Below are 17,715 nucleotides of genomic sequence, written 5' to 3' on the forward strand. Positions count from 1 at the left end.
GGTAACAATGATACAAATGGTCATTTTTCTTATACATAGAATCACACCATCAATCTTGAAAGATGTGGTGTGGGGATATTTATCATTATAGCACTGGAGATATTCTCTAATTGCTGTAATTTCCAATAACTTTTTGGCAGAATCTGGAGTACCACATGGATCTACATATCCATTCCATTATTTATATCACTGTGCTCTGTGTGTGCCGAAAGTCTGCAGGACAGCAACTAAAGAGGTTTGAGCCTGGAACTCAGTTGCCTAGTGTTGTCCAGTTTTTAGCCCATGGTAGACTGATCCTTCTTTCTCTTACGTTCTGGAGACTCCCCCTACTTTTATATAGTACAATAATATATATCCATTTTATGTGTACGTATAATGAAGTTCCTTAGATTTTTTTTTAATGGGTTGTTCTTGGAATAGATAAGGTGAATATTCACATGTTGATATTATTCAACTGAATATATTAATTGTAAGGGTAACAAAATATTGAAATAAATTACTTTAACTGATCATTGGAGTTATTTTCAATTCTTACTATTTTTAAAAGGTATATGTTATTTTACTGTCATAACCTTTAACTGTAAACTTCTTTGGGATTAAGTAAGTAGTTTTTTCCCTGTGTGTCTTTTATCCATCCAGAGAACAATTCTTCAGTTGTTTCTCACTTTACACATTTAGGGAATGTCATCACTGTCTGTTCTTTAGATTGAATTTATATTATAGGTCATCCATATGGTTTCTTAAAGTTTTACAGTCCTTGATAATTTTTGTTATCATGACAGGATGCAAAATAACATGCACAGCTTAGAAAGTCACGTCATATAAATGAAGAGTTAATGGTTTGGTCTTATCCACATTTTTTATAACTATTTTTAATCAAGTTTGTTAATTAAAGTGGTTTAATCTGATGCTTTGTAGTATCATCAGCTGTCTCACACATGCTTTTCTATTGGTAGAAGATTTGAACCCATAATAAAAATCTCTTGGTGGTTTTGACCAATTTTATGGCTAATTAACATGGATTAAATAAATTTTGTACTGATGAAATAGATGTATTTGTTTTTAATCAATAATATATAATTCATTTTTAAATTAGGCTGCAAGCTAATATTGGCAATTGTGCTTGAAATGCAATCACTTTCCTGCTCTTCTAAGGATAGTAGTCAGCCATCACCTGGTAAGTTTCCTATAAAGACTTTGTATTGTACAGTTTTCGGTTGGTTCAGACTTTTAAAGCCATCAAACAAGATTTAAGTAATTGCTTTATTTTTATGTTTTTTAACTGTACTTAATATGTTTTTTGCTTGTTTGGCTCTCCTTGTGCCCACAGTACTGCTTCACAATCCTATTGTGGAGAGAGTGCTATAGAACGTTTAAACTCAAGCCACTACCTACTCTTGGCTCTTCTTCCCCTGAAGTTAGAGTTCAGTTCTTCTGTCTGGAAAAACTGAAATTGATTAGATTTGAAATTAAGTGTCCTTTTAAATTAAATCTTAAATTCTGCAAAAAATGATGAGTGAGACCCTTTTCACCAAGGTACACTTCCTACTTGCCACCAGTGAGTAGATTTGTGAAGTCCTGCTTGTAACCCATGGTTATAATCTATTGAGGAGAAAATCGAGCAGTTAAAGGGTAATTTTCTTTATCTAATAAAATTAAAGAATTTAAGAATCTGATTTTTAAAAAATAAGAAGGAAAAGTGAGCTTGCTCAGTTAAACTAGTGATTTAAAGAAAATCAGGAACTGCAACACTCACAGCAATATTAATCTGGCCATATCCTTCACGCCTTTGGAAATATATTTCAAAAATATTAATCTAATACAGATTTAACAAATCAAATGGGAATAGAAGATTCTACATATTTACAATAAATTTGAAATAAGATTGCTCTGGGACTCTTAAATCTTGCATTTCCTGATATTTTTTCATTTTAACTATGCAGCCTTTGAACCAGATAATGCCTTATAGGTACTGGCCCACATTATGCATGAAGTAGAACTGTAGTACTTCAGGGGGACCTGCAAAAGAGATTGTACCTCAGGGCATAGGGGGAGAGCAAATACTGCATTATAGGGGTATAGCTAGCTCCAGATACAGTCATCCATGTTTCCTTCCAGAGGCAGTGTTGGATGTTTATTGTAGTTGTCAAGGTTCCTCTCCCACTCTGAACTCTAGGGTACAGATGTGGGGACCTGCATGAAAAACCTCCTAAGCTTCTCTTTACCAGCTTAGGTCAAAACTTCCCCAAGGTACAAAATATTCCACCCTTTGTCCTTGGATTGGCCGCTACCACCACCAAACAAATACTGGTTACTGGGGAAGAGCTGTTTGGACACGTCTTTCCCCCCAAAATACTTCCCAAAACCTTACCCCACTTTCTGGACAAGGTTTGGTAAAAAGCCTCACCAATTTGCCTAGGTGACTACAGACCCAAACCCTTGGATCTGAGAACAATGAAAAAGCTTTCAGTTTTCATACAAGAAGACTTTTAATAGAAATAGAAGTAAATAGAAATCACCTCTGTAAAATCAGGATGGTAGATACCTTACAGGGTAATTAGATTCAAAACATAGAGAACCCCTCTAGGCAAAACCTTAAGTTACAAAAAAGATACACAGACAGAAATAGTTATTCTATTCAGCACAATTCTTTTCTCAGCCATTTAAAGAAATCATAATCTAACACATACCTAGCTAGATTATTTACTAAAAGTTCTAAGACTCCATTCCTGGTCTATCCCCGGCAGAAACAGCATATAGACAGACACACAGACCCTTTGTTTCTCTCCCTCCTCCCAGCTTTTGAAAGTATCTTGTCTCCTCATTGGTCATTTTGGTCAGGTGCCAGCGAGGTTACCTTTAACTTCTTAACCCTTTACAGGTGAGAGGAGCTTTCCCCTGGCCAGGAGGGATTTTAAAGGGGTTTACCCTTCCCTTTATATTTATGACAGTAGTCAATTATCATGCCAACATTTTCTGCAGGGTGTCATTCCTATCCTGATAATGCCCTTCACCATAAATTTTGGTTAAAAGGTCCTTGGTTTTCATCTGGAATGGGTTAAAGTCAATAGAAAAGTCCGTCCAAATTTTTGTCTCATTTGACACCAAGAGTTTAGGTGAAACTTTCTCCAAGGGAATTATATATAAATGGCTGTATCGTATCATATTCGTTGTTACATCTTAATCTGATTTATTGTTATGTCTGAATCTTCAGAGCATATAAAGGTAGATGTAGTCTCAGGTACATCAGTAATAGTAGCTAGCCTTACATCAGTTTATATCCAGGAGTTCTGCAGGACAGCCACATGGCATTCGCTATATTTTCTTCAAAACTCTTGTTTGGATTCAGCATCCTTGTTTCTTGAATAGATGATATTTTGGGTCAGACTCTGATACCCTTACTTAAGTTGTACAGTATCTTATTCAGCAGGTCATTAAGATACTGCTGCATGTGAGTCAGGTGGCACAATCTGGTTTTTTATCAGGTAACAGAATTGAGTAGGGGAGTCAAGGAAACCTTATAGTTTTTTAATGTAAGTGTTTGCTTAAAATAGTTTATTCCTGGGATAGTTTCACTGCCCCAAAATGAAAAGGATTGTTCTATGCTTTCATTCCTCCAAAAAGTAAAAGAGTATACTGGCTAGAGCTAGGTGTAGTATATGCAGAGCTGCCAAGCGGGTCCACCAGAGATATTCTTTCACCATTTCTGTTCCACTCTGGGCCTTTCTAGAGCAGAAGTTGGCACTCGTTTCCTGTTACTTGTTGTTGTCATTTTCCTGATTTGGACAATTATCCACTAAGGGCTAGAAATAAACCATCAAACTCATTTCACTTGTGATGAGCCTTAGATGGAGGAATGCATTAAATTGCTTTTTGGCCTCAGATTCCTTTGTCTTGTCTCTTTATTTTTTAGTTTCTTCTTCTTTGCATTTTTCTATACTTTCTTGAGTTTCTCCTTTCACCTTTTAGATTGTATTTTTAATCCTCTGCTAACTTCTTGCATTTTCTTAAAATCTGAAATTTGATGTTTGCTGTTGTAAATGACAGTGGGCTAGAACTTTGTGCAAAATACATTCACATTGTTAGAGCTAGTTGCTATGTCTTCTTAATCATAAATCCAAGATTTACTACTTGAAAATTAATGGAAAAAAATGCGGACATTTATATGTGACTTTTGGTGTGCATTTTGTTTTCAGATAAGAATAAAGAGATGCTCCTAGGTTACCCCACCAGGCGTCGTAGTTGTGCTTTAGTAAATACTCCATCTCCATGTGTTAACAAAGCTATTAATCACATTCAAGAGCTGGAAATAAAGATAGAAAGCTCCTTTCAACAGGTACTGTATGACTAAAAATTGTCAAATGTTAATAGAATCTTGGGTCTGTATACATAACCAGATTGTATCTTTGAAAAGGATTTCCATTTTATAATAATGGAAAGTAGTATACTCTCTCTAAACCAATGTCAGGCTAGTTCATTTACTAGTCAAGACATTTTTTTAGCTATGTACAGTCCTGGTCAAACTACCTCATTAAAATTAAGCTGCCTTCTGTCTGTTTCACACATCATCATCCAAAGGCACATAGAGGACATCTTGATTTGCCTAAGCCAAATTGTTCCAGTATATTCAATGGTATTCAAAAAACTTTTTTTGGCACTTAACCAACTAGATAGATAAATTTGATCTGTGCACCACTGTCATTTTTAATAAGTGATTTTGTTTTCTAGCAACATTTAATAGTTCTTTGATTTAAAAAATAAAAGGCAGTGTTTCTTTATTCTAATGTCCACTAAAAAGCATGGGTTGATAACACTGCATCTAATTTTCTCTTATCTGGTTATATGTTGGTAGAATTGAGACTGATGCATCTTCTTTTCCTAGAGCTTGTTATGTAGGATTTCCCAAACTTTGGAAAACTTTGCAGGAGGATTGGAAGGTGGCTTGCAGCTGGAGTATACATTTTTAAAAAGAATATGAGTAGGGAAGCTAAGTTGAGGGGAGAAAAGAAGACATGAGGGAGGTGATACATACTGGCAGATAGGTAGAAGAAAGACAAAATGTATATGTGTGTGTATAGTACAGTAACAGGAAATTTGCCACACACTTGTCTGGGAACATGATCAGGGTCATTGAGAGAATATACTCTTATATGAGGAGCTTTTTCGAAATAGCAATTAGTAAAGTTAAAGGGAGAACCTACCCTGCCTCCTTCATGTTTATGAAGAAAGTGGAGAAACTATGTAAAGATACCTTGCAAAATTGGGTAATAGATAATGTTTATAAAATGGCATCTTTTTTGTTTTCTTTTATATTGACAAAGACTGTTTTTGAGTCTTAATATTATTTATTCATAATTTCTGGCATGGTATGGAGCAGGTATTACTAGAAATTTTTTAAAAAACGACTCTTATTTAGAGTTAGTTATCATTTATCTTATTTACCTGAAAGGATATTAAAGAGCCCATATATATTTGGGATATACACAATTCCAAAGACATGTTAGCTATAATTATTTTTAAAGCAGATAAAAACAAATTCATGTTTATGTACATTGATGTGTCCCCCTTGCAATGGAAAGTTTAGTGACGTGTTACATTTACATTAGAAAACATGTATTTGACCAAGATGCCTTAGTGAAATTTAGCTTTTATGTTTGCAGCATGATCGTACACTTGAGAAGGAGAAAATGCCATGGTAAGAATTATACATGATTTTAGTTTTAATGCCAGATCATTGTTTGATAAGTTAGTCTGCCTAAAATCCACACTACATGAACTTCAGCACTTTACACATTTTCCACCGTGCTTTGAATGGAACTATAATTACCATACTTTTTTTATATAGCATTTGGGGAACTGGATGGCTCCTGGGATCGATAATGGTATATGGAGCATTTGACCTAAATGACTAGTTGATGATGTCAGTGGGATTTGTTAGGTGCTAATCACGTCTGAAAATCAGGCTGCTTAGTTAGGTGCTAAAATATGGAAGTTGTAGCTCTACTGTAGAGTCCCATTTTTAAAATCTTGGCCTTGAAGTATTAAGTGTGAAGGACAGACTAGTTATGATAAACCATACTTCGTTGCAGTGCTCTGTGATATTTGTAAACTCATATTGTTCTGTGTAAATTTTCTTAAACTTTTTTATTTATATGTAACATTTATTGAATAAGAGATCAGTTACCTCAGATGCTGTTTAACTGTGCAAGAGGCCCCCCAGAAGAGGACAGACAATTCCAAAACCTGGGTAGAGGAAAAAGTCCGTTTGAAATTGACACTGCTTGGTGACCAATCATACTGAGAGGAAGTAGACATTTTTAATCCTCTCCCTCAAATTTCTCATCCTATCATAGTTTTAAACTTTACACTAAATAAATACCTTTTGTACTTTCAGTATTATTTGTGACCTGGTTGTGTGAGTTTCAAAATCTTTCATTTGTGGTTGTCAGGGATGCTTTTAAGGGTCAGGCAACCTTAATAATACCAACCCCATCTATACATCTTTTTTTAGAACTGCCTTTTTTCACTTAGTCCAATCTTTTATAACAGCAATAACTGATGAAAGAATGGATGGAGGCTGGATTCTGATCTCTGTATGACAGTGTAAATCCAAAGTAACTTCATTGTCCTCAGTGATTTTACTCCAGGTTTACACTAGTGTAAATGAGAACAGATCCTGTTTGTGCTCATTGGTCAATATCCAGTATCTTCTCAGGTGTGCATATATGAATTTGACATTGACTTAGTTGAAATCAGGACTAACTGTTATTGGCCAGTGAACATATTTTTTATTTGCTGAGCCCCCAAAATGTTCTAGACATCATACAGCCAAATAAAAAAGCATGGGACCTGCCCTGAAGAGTTTGTAATCTAGTAACATTAATTTAGGCCCCAGTCCTGCAAACTGCTCTACTGTGCAGACACCAGTGTAGTTAGATATGCGCCATGCAGGTCAGGGGTCTGTCTGCGTGGAGCTGCTTTGCAGGACTGGGGTCTGACGGACCAACCAAGTACAGACACAAGTAAAGAGACATAAAAATTCCCCCTCATTATCTCTTGACTAAAGCTGAATTCAACTTTTCCTTACTTAACCCCAGCCTAGTGTCTGTTGCTTTGATGTTATTCATCATAGCTTATTGTCGCTATGTAGAGTATTTTAACCCTTCCTTTTTCTGAATTTCGATTGTACTGTTTTTAAAAATAATTGTATCTAACATTTGCCATTATAGTGTTTTGAATAACTTTCCTTTTTTCTTTTAAAAACTATATTTAACTTTTGTTTGCTCTGTTTTGTAGTTTTAATTATATTTAACCCATGTCTTTTGGCTTTATACATACCTAATCTTGTTTTTAAATATAATTCTTATTAATTTCATTTTCTATTTTTGAATATTTTGTATACTTAACCCTTATGTGTATTAAAAAATTGCTTTCAGCACTGTAATTGTGGTGTTATTAGTATTGGTATTTAAATGTTGCCTGTTTTTATAAATTCTTTTTAACCCTTGCCTAATTTATTGTAACCCTTGACTTTCAAATGCTTTATTACTTTTTTATCCATCTGTTTTCAAATATTTATCATTTATTTTAACAATTGAAAAATAGCACCTCCTACCCTCTCTAGTATTTTGAGACAGCCATCAACTAACTCTTAGCTGCCCTTTCCCCTACTCCTTACCAATGAAAGAGAGTGAAAATGAGGAAAAGTTCTATTGATATCAAGCTACTGGGTGCGTAGATGACTGTTTCTGGTCAGCTGCTGATTTGCTGCCCCAAGAGGCTTTTTAAGATCTATCCAAGAGAGAAAGTCCTTGTTTTCAGTTTCCTGAGATCCAGGAATGCTCCATATGGCTGGGGAAGCATGGATGGGAAACTAACAGGCTCCCAAGCTGTGCATTGAGTTCCCTCCTCCTTCCATTGAGTCTGAATGTTCTGCTTGGGCTTCTTCTGGTATTCTCATCTTTGAACTTCTCCCCTTCTGACATTTTCCAGGTGTCTCCAGTAGCAGTCCGTGGCTGATGTTCTAAATCCTATTTTTCTGTACCACTCTTTTCAGATTCTGGTGCCTCCTTCCAGTTTCAGAAGACTCTACACATGCTCTAGCCTCTCCAAAAATTCTTACAGTCTCTGGTCCTCCCAGTGTTTCCTTTCCACTCATTAGTCTTTCCTTCCTCTTCCCAAACTTCCAGTCTCTTTCGTTCCCTTCCTATCACTCCTTCTTCGTCCTTTCTTCCTTAAGGACCTCAGCTCTCTGTCTTCATCTCCCCCTCTTCCCCCCTCCAACTTTTATCCCCTCAGTTATCTTCTCTCCATATCTGGGGTCTTAATTATCTGAAGGTGTAGCTGTCTGGTGCTGTGGCTGCAGCTGTTTTTGAATCATCTGTGTCCTTCCTCCCACTTCATTGTCAGCTCTGTGTTCTCTCTCTGGGTCTCTTTCATACTTCCCTTTTGCACTGCAGTTAGATAAGAGGAGTGGGAGCTGAGATGGGCTCAGGCAGGGAGTGGGGATGAGAAAATTCTACTGTTGACCGTCCATTCACCCAATAGTGGAGGTCAATGGCTGGCCTCCCACATTCTTCATTACCCAGATTCTGTCTCCAGCTTTCCCTTCCCTCCTCACTTCCTTGGTGTTGGCCCCACTTCCCACTGTCTATGCAAGCTGTATAGGGCAGATGGAAAGATGTAGTGACACATGTTGGAGAGCTGATGGCTGCAGTGCTGTATGTGTAGAACACACATGGCTGCAGCAACTGGGCATAAGCACTAAATGCTTGTGCATAAGGCCCTAGCTCCTGGAATCATGTGATTACACCAGAATTTCGGCTTTCATTTAATAAATAAGTTTCTAGCCCTCATGGTTGTAAAGAAACCCTTAAAAATGTGTATTAAGAGTAACTGATGCAGTGATATCTGCCTGAGTCAGCAGACAGCTTGAAACAATAGCTCTGAGATGAAAGAGCTGGCCCATGCAACTCAACAGGGAGTTAATGCCGAGACTCAGTTCTCTGGGGTGCCCACCAACAGCATCCAAGCAGAGGACTCTGGCAAGAGAAGAATGCACTGGTCCCCTCCCAGCCCCCCAAATGGATACATACTGGGTGATGGGGTAAATATTGTCGGGTCCCTCTGCTGCCACCCTTGCTTTTCAGGTAGGGAAAGGGGGAATCTTCTGCTTCCCTGTGGGAAGTAGGATCTCTGCTGCTGCTCTTGGGCAGGAAAAGGGGCCCCTGCATTTGCCTCTCTGGGTGGGGGATCCCTGCCACCACCTCTCCAAGTGGAAGTTGAGCCCACCGTGTCTTGCTCAAGCCTTTGGTAGCAGATAATTGGCTGGGAACTGTTGTGACTGTTGAAATCAATACAACAGGACCCATAAAAGTCAAGGGACTTATAACTGCTGGCTTTATAGGTGTCAAAAGACATCCCGGCAAACAGTTACTCTCTTTTAAAACCGATCATAAGCCAATTAATGCGGTACTTAAACCTTACCCTGCTCAGTTAGTCATCCTACCTATACCTCTGAAGTGTATCATATATTATTAGAAAATACAAGATAGAAGTATATCATTTTCAAAATCTTGCAAGACTAGAATGATACATGGTCTTAATTTTCTTTTTCATATTTATTTTCTTGTATAATAGCAACATTCTCTATAGCTTTGCTGTTACGTTCTTTTATTTTGGAAAATATTGTTTGCTTTTAAACTTAAGTATTCACCATGTTTGGTTTGTTGTGGCTTAGTACAAAAGCAGTTGAATTTAACTTCTTCACATAAGCAAAGTTCACTCCAGTAAGCATCCTGCTCACATCTGTATTTATCCAGCCTCCTCTACTTCATAATTGGAAGTGCTGTATTGGAAATAGTACTAAGTTCATCTTCAAGTGGGTGCCGATGTGTATTCCACGTAGGCATGTGAGCGCCAAGCTCACTGGAGCTGGAGACTTATGCCTAGCAGTACTTGTAAAAGGGCATCACTATCACCTCATAGGTGTGGTCCCTCCCCTGCTTTATGAGGCGGCGGCGCCCTTACTCCTCTCAGTTCCTTCTCACTGCCTGTGGCTGGAGTAGGAGCTCTGTGTGGTTGTAGTCTTACAACCTTGCATTCAGTCTTAGTCTAGTTTCTTGTATACAGTTAGGTGGTTAGTATTAGTTAGTAGTCAGTAGATAGTGTTCCCCAGTGATGCTTTCACCAGGGTTTAAACATTGTCCATTGTGTGGAGGGGTGATCTCCAACAGCGACCCCCCATACAAGGTGCTTGCTTTGTTTTAGCAAGGCCCACCTTAAGGAGCATTGATTGATCTGTAAATTGTTTAAAAAGAGGACTCAGGTGGTGCAGGACCTTCACCACAAGCGGCACCTGCTTGAACAGACCATGTGGTCTGATCTGGTACTGAGGCCTTTCTTGGGTTGAAGATCACCCTTGGGCTCGGAGAGCACTTCCACCTTTTGTTCTGGGGTAGGTGCCTTGCTGAAGAGACAGAGGATCCGAGGAAGAGGTTTCATAAGATCAGTTGGTACCACTCCAGGTTGTGGGACAACTCCTTTGCCTCCCCCAGGAAAAGTGCAGATTGGCATGGGACTGGTTCCAGCACATGGGATGGCACTGGTACCACTGACCCTTCCCTGGTACTGAACGGGAAAGTCAGAAATCCTGTACCATCTACTCCACTTCAGGCCTCCGGGCATCCATTGAGTCCAGTACTGATAAGGGAGATGCCGGTACTGACTGCATCCATGTTGCTGGTGTACCAGGCAGCTGCAGACCTACTCTGCCTTCTGGTCCCAACGTCACACTTGGTCCAGGACTTTCCCAGGGCTATGGCACCTATAGCCCCTCTGATGGAGTGAGCCGCTGAACCCTTGTGTTTGAAAGCATTGCATCCAGATGCTCCCCTCCCTGTGGTGAAGATGGAGCCAATACCATAATCGGTTCCTGGGGTGGAGACCTCAGCACCAGGACCCTTTTCAGCCTCACTGCATTAAACACTGTAGATGCTTCCATGGCAGCTTTTGCCATCCTTGATGTTGATGTATTTCGGTGCTCTGGTACCGCTGTTTACGCATGACCGACACTGCCTGCAGAAATGGCATGCTCTGCATTGAGCCTTCTGCCTTCACTGGGGACACCGATTCCTGCCTTGTTCTGGGCGACGGATGAATCAGACTGCCTACTAGCTCCCTCAGGCATTGCTCCACCCATGTTGCTGAGATCCTGGGACACTTTTGATTCTGAGTTGGGACCATCATCTTCCTGCTCTGCATCATCTGATGAGTTCCAAGGGTCTGATGATCTTCCCGCTCCTCATCCCCTGATAAATTCTCAGAGATCCTGCTCTTCATCCCATTCGATGCTGAAGTCACCCGCCAGGTCAATGGCAGTGGTTTCAGCTCAACTGCAAGCCCAGGTATGGGTGGACTTGCTCCCTGCAGAGCTGCTGGAGTCCTCCCTCTTGGGATGTCTTCCCATGGGTGAGAGTCAGTTTGGCTCAGGCGAGACCTTCTTCTTCATTGCTGGACGATGCTGTGCTGCCTGGTTTCTCCTCCCCCTCTATTCCGGAGGGCTTTTTATGCAGCGTAGCCACATTCCTAGGCATCCAGGTGGAGTTTCTTCAAGAGAACATGTATCGACTGGTGGACATTTTACAGCCCTCCATCCCTCAGATAGTGACCCTCCTGATCAGTGATGTGCTACTTGAGCCAGTGAGAGCCCTGTGGAGTACACCGGCTGTGGTATACTGGTGGCTGAGTGCATTAAAAAGCACTACTTTGTTCTCATGCAAGGATTTGAGGGGTTCTCTTCTCACCTGGCCCTGAATTCCCTGGTCATAACAGCAGTAAATGACAGGGTTCATCAGGGTAAGTTCAAGTCTACCCCCAAGGGCAGAGACTCCCAGAGGTTGGATCTTCTGGGCAGGAAGATCTATACTTAATCGTCCCCACTGTGATGTTACACTCTATATGTTTATGGAAATATGCTTATGAGTGTGAATATAATGTAACAGAAATATGCTTTATGCAAAAGGTCTCTTGTAAGGTATCATTACAAAGCTTATAATCTACTTAGTGTGTTTATCCTATTTGTATGAATGTATCGTTTTTGTATCTGAAGCTGGAAATATGAAGTATTACTTTGAAGTCCTATTGTAATTATGCAAAGTGTGGGCCATTAATGGTGGCTTGGAATCTTGATGACTCCCATTGGCTAGGACAATTGGCTGTAAATGGCTCTGATTACTTGCAAGTCTTCCTGTGTCCCTGTGAGTCAGCCCAGGAAGAATGGAGGCTTGGGGTCTCACAGGACATGTGGCCATGTCACCTGGTACTGGAATCCATCTTAAACCTGGTGCTTTTCCATTTAGAAGGAGGGGTGGGAACCCAGAGAGACAAAAGATTCCCACCTTGTGGCAAAGATATAAAAGGGGGCTGCCAGTCATGAGAGAGCCCCTAGTTACCACCTGAGCTGGAACTAACAAGGACTGTACCGGGGAAAGGATTAGGCCCAGACTAGGAAGAAGTCTAGTCTGTGAAAGAAGCCTATTGAAACATCTCGGAGGGTGAGATTTACCTGTATTCAGTTTGTTAATGTATTAGGCTTAGACTTGCGTGTTTTGTTTTATTTTGCTTGGTAACTTACTTTGTTCTGTCTGTGGTTACTTGGAACCACTTAAATCCTACTTTTTATACATAATAAAACAGCTGTGCATATCTCTCTGTCAGTGTTATAGAGAGTAGACAATTTATGAGTTTACCCTGTATAAGCTTTATACAGAGGAAAACAAATTTATTTGGGGGTTGGATCCCATTGGGAGCTGGGTGTCTGGGTGTTGGAAACAGGAGTACTTGCTGAGCTGTTTTCAGTTAAGTCTGTAGCTTTGGGGGCATGGTTCAGACCCTGGGTCTGTGTTGCAGCAGGCTAGTATGTCTGGCTCAACAAGACAGGGTTCTGGTGTCCCAAGCTGGCAAACAAAACTGGCTCAGATGTAGTTTCAGCATATCAGGTGACAGTCCCAAGGGGTTCTCTGTGACCAAACCCATCACCCCACAAATGAGCAAAATCGGCAAGCTTTGCTATCCAAATATGATTTCTTCAATTGGTCAGCCATGTCTAAATTCGAGGACCAGTTACCTGAGGCCTTGCATGAGGAGGTCTGGGTATTGGTTGCGGAAGACTGCTTGATGGCTAAAACATCCCAGCAGTCTGCCCTTGATATTGTGGACACTTCAGCCCAGGTCATGGTCTTTGCAGTGACTATGAGGAGGACTTCCTGGCTGCACAACTCTGGGATTGCTCTGGACATCCATCCAGTAAGCCACTGAGGACTTACCCTTTGACAGCCGAGTCTTGTTCTCAGACAAGACTGATGACAGTTGGCTCTCCTTCAAGGATTCCAGGGCTGCCTTGAGGTCCTTGGGAGTGAACATACTCTCCTCACAAAGATGCCACGATAGGGCACAGCAGGACCATTCCTTTGTAGAACCTTTCCCTCCCTGAAACAGCGGGAAGAAGGATAGATCCCACAAGAGGAAGCATTTGGGCTCAGGCTTTGGACAGTTCACATGCCCGACCCCCATAGGCTGAATGCCCATTTTGACTCCTTTGTTCGGAGCACTGGTTCATCATTACTCCAACCCCTTCATCTCCCTATCCCTTTGGGGATAGGCTGGCCCACTTTTACAATGCTTGGGACTTGATTACCTCAGACAGCTGAGTCCTAGACACTGTCAGATCAGGCTATGCGATTCAGTTCCATTCTATGCTCCTCCCCCCCTTTCCACTTCCCTTCCCTGTCCCTCTTCAGGGTCCTCTTTCACGAGACACTGCTCATCAAGCAGGTCAGCGCTGTTGAAGTTCGGAGTGTCAGAGGAGGTTCCACTGGAACACTACATCCATGACTTTTACTCCCGGTACTTTCCGATACCAAAATCCAAGGGCTGGAAAAGACCTAATTCTTGAACTTTGAGGCCTCAAAAAATCCATTGAGTGCATGAGATTCCACATGGTCGTTCTGTTGGCTATCCTCCCTACACTGTCTCAGAATGATTGGTTTGCTGCACTGGACCTTTAGGATGCTTACTTTCATGTGGCCATTCTACTGAGCCACAGGAAGTTTCTGCATTTTCTGGTGGTAGAATGCCACACTTCTCTTGTTTTGGCCTCTCTTCTGGCCCCTGCTTCTTTACGAAATGCATGGTTGTGGTCATGGCATATCTCAGGAGGAAGGAAGTCCACATCTTCCCATACCTCAATGACTGGTTGCTGAAGGGCAGCTCCAGAGAGGAGGTTCTTGCCCATGTTGACACCATATTGCATTTTCTTGACTGTCTGGGACTCATTTTAAACATTGCAAAGTCCACTTTGGCTCCCATTCAGAAATGAAGTTCACTGGAGCCCTTTTAGATTCCACAAGGTTGAGGGTGTTCCTGCTGACCAACTGCTTCCAGGCAATTCAACAGCTCTGCCTCAGTCTGCAATCTCAGCCTTCCACGACAGTCTGTCTGTCTCTGAGTCTATTGGGCCATGTGTCTGCTTGTACACAGGTGATCCAGTTCACCAGGTTGCATCCTCGCCTTCTTCAGATGAGGCTCAGGATAGTTTACCGCCCTGCCTTGCATTCTCTGGACAGGTTGGTTTACCTTCCTCCAGCAGACCTAAATTACTTGCACTGCTGAGAGTCCCCACACAATGTGTGACAAGGAGTCCCCTTCACTTGGCCCTTTCCAACCAAATTAGTGGTTACCGATGCTTCCCTTCTGGGTTGGGGGATGCATCTTGACTTGTTGAGGGTGCAGGGCCTGTGATCAAAACAGGAAGCCTCACTCCATGTCAGCGTGTTGGAACTTTGGGCCATCCACAATACACCTTGCACTCAGTTTGCTGAGACTGCATTTGGCAGCAATATCCGTGTTCTACCCCACCCCGACCCATTCAAGGGAAGTCTGTTTGTTTTTTCTAATGCCATGGTGATGAGATATCTGAAGGGGATTCTCTGCTTACATCCTCTGGCCCGAGAACTGGTTCCCTTGTGGCACCTAAACACGATTCTGGCAGCTCTGATGGGCCCTCTGTTCGAGCCCCTTGCATCCTGTCCACTGCCCCCAGTCTCAGAAAACCACATTCCTGATAGCCATGACTTCAGCAAAAAGAGTTGCAGGCCCTAATGGGTGAGCTTACAGTCAGTTTTCTGAGGACAAGACCTTTTATCCAAGACTTTTTATCCTTTCATCTGAATCAGGCAGTTTATTTATCTGTGTTTTTCCCTAAGGCTCTTTCCCAGAAGAGCAGCACCTTCCTTTTTAAAAAATGGAACATGTTAATTTGTGTTCTAAAAGGCAATATTTATTTGTCAGCGTCTGTTTAATATGTAGTAAACAATTTTGAATGACAAAATTGTTACTGACAGTTGACTGTACATATAGGATTTCAGATATGGACAGCACTGAATATAGTGAAGATACCTGGTTATCAAACTCCTCTAAGTTGGATGTTAAAGACATTGGGATTTATTATGAAGGTAAAGATGTTTCAATGTGTTCGTTCTGAATGACAGAATTTTACTAGTAAATTTGTTTTCCCTTGTGTAACATAATTTTTAAAGTTGTAACAATGATTGCAATATACCTAACATATACACATTTTAAAAATGTAAATATCTTCCTGAATTGCAAGGTGGAGAACTAAAACACAATAGCATATTAAGTACTGATAAATTATTGTCTCACAAATTGCTCTGTTTATGCTGAGACATCTTTCATTTCTGTGATTAAACCCCTACTCTATTTTAGATATTTAGGGTTTGAACCAGCCAAAAATAGCCTCTGTGGCTGCTGGAAATTCTAGAAGCCTTTTTTGCTTGGCACCTGTGGACACAAATTATAATCTAATAATAATACAATGCATTCATACAGTTGTCTTGACAAAAAGGCTGAGGCTCTTTTACAGTTCATGCAATTAAAAACAATATTCAGCAAATACCTTTTAAAGTTTTGATTTAAAAATAAAAAAAAATTGACTTTCCATTTATTGAAAGGAAGCCAGTTGCATAACTTGTCAATAAATATTAAGCGGCAGAGGTGAAATCCTGGCTCCACTGAAGTCAGTGGCAAAACTCCCATTGACTTAATTAAGGCAAGGATTTCACCACAGATTTTAAGCTGTGGCCTACCTTTCTGTGTTTGCAATTTTTTGATTTTTTTTAAACCTGCTGCACACAATAGTTTGGTCTCCTGGGGGCTGTAATACTTTTGTCTAATTCTGGTAGTTGGACACTGTATGGAAAAGCCTGGGTTGTGCTTAGTGGAGTGGCCTGTGTTGTATAGGAGGTCAACCAGATGATCTGGTGATCCCTTCAACCCTTAAATTGTAGATGCATAATGGGAGGCCCAGCTGAAACCCTAAAGACTGTAGTTTAAACATTTTAATATTTTATGTACGTGTATAAATCAGAACAGCAGACCTTGACCTCAGAGATTCTTTTATGGAAATAATTTATCCTGAGTGCTTGAAGCGTTTTTTGTAGCAGCTTTTCACAGAGTGGAATTTTGACTAAGTCTAAATGCTCATGGTAAGATAATGATATTGAGATGTCATTGAATTTTATCAGAGTTACAGATGTTTTAATAAGGTACTTTCTCTACAAGGAAAAGTACATTAAAGGGATCTGGAAGAATTTTGCAGTTGTACTCTTATCTGGATAGTATCCCCATAAGCAAATGAGGTTATGTTGTCAGCTATTTTACTATACATTTACTGTACTCTGTATCTGAAATAAAGTGAGGGGAAAATACTATTGAAAATGCCAGTTTTGTGTTGCAAGTAATTGTGTATACTCCGGTATATGTAAATAGGACAACTTTATTTTGAGAACTTAGCTAAAGGGGTGTGTGTGTGTGTGTGTGTGTGTGTGTAAACTTAGAAATATATATATAGTTTTATATGTAACTTTTAAAAATGTATTTTAAAACAGCAGGACTTTAACCTTAAAGCAGGAAACAGAAGCGGTGTTATCAGAGGTCATTGAGTTGATTAAGCGACTAGAAGCTGAACGTAAAGAGGCTGAAGAAGCTTTGAAGCGGGAAAAACAGCGAAAGAAAAAGCTTGCAATGAAAATTGATTGCATGTCCATTTGGAGGCTTCAGCAATTCCCTATAGCTGTACAAAAAGGTATTGTGATTAAAACTAACAGTTTTCGTTAAGTTGTAGTCTGCCTATTATAAGGGAGAGAATAATCAAGTACAGTTAGACTGGAGTCCCATTAGCTCTTCTAGCACTGCAGTAAACTATTGACTTACTGTTAGGAATTTGGTTTACTTAAACAATTATGCAGAAAAAAATTGAACATACGATGGAACTATTGAGCATTTATTTAGGAAATAGCATAAGAGTGCACAAAATGGTCTACAAATATATCAAAGGAATGAACATTGGGAAGAGGAAGAAATTATTCAGGGTGATGCAGGGAATGTGAACTAGGAGCAAAACATAAAATTAGACTAAAATAAAAATTGTTTTTAGGAATAAGTAAAATGTAGAAATACTTGGATAAAGAACTTATTTAGTAGGAGCTAGATGATTTTGGTCTTCGGTGCTCAAATATCTAGAAGGTGGTCATAGGTTTAGGATGTGTACTGAGAAGCCTGTCAATATTCCTCTTTGTCTCTGCTGTAAACAAAAAAACATAACACCTCACCATAGTCATCAAAAGTATTGCAATATTT

The 17,715-nt window shown here is 40.2% G+C and overlaps 1 protein-coding gene across 1 annotated transcript in view; it reads left to right on the forward strand.

Annotated features, from left to right (window-relative positions):
* The window catches only part of CCDC178 (coiled-coil domain containing 178), a 357,920-nt gene that overhangs the window by 30,355 nt on the left and 309,850 nt on the right, over window positions 1-17,715 (forward strand). Inside the window, 4 exon segments of the mRNA XM_073331282.1 lie at window positions 1,097-1,177; window positions 4,197-4,336; window positions 5,661-5,695; window positions 16,965-17,161. Of these exon segments, the coding sequence (XP_073187383.1) occupies window positions 1,097-1,177; window positions 4,197-4,336; window positions 5,661-5,695; window positions 16,965-17,161 (453 nt within the window).

Source organism: Lepidochelys kempii, chromosome 2 (genome assembly GCF_965140285.1).
Source record: "Lepidochelys kempii isolate rLepKem1 chromosome 2, rLepKem1.hap1, whole genome shotgun sequence".
Classification (NCBI taxonomy): domain Eukaryota; kingdom Metazoa; phylum Chordata; order Testudines; family Cheloniidae; genus Lepidochelys; species Lepidochelys kempii.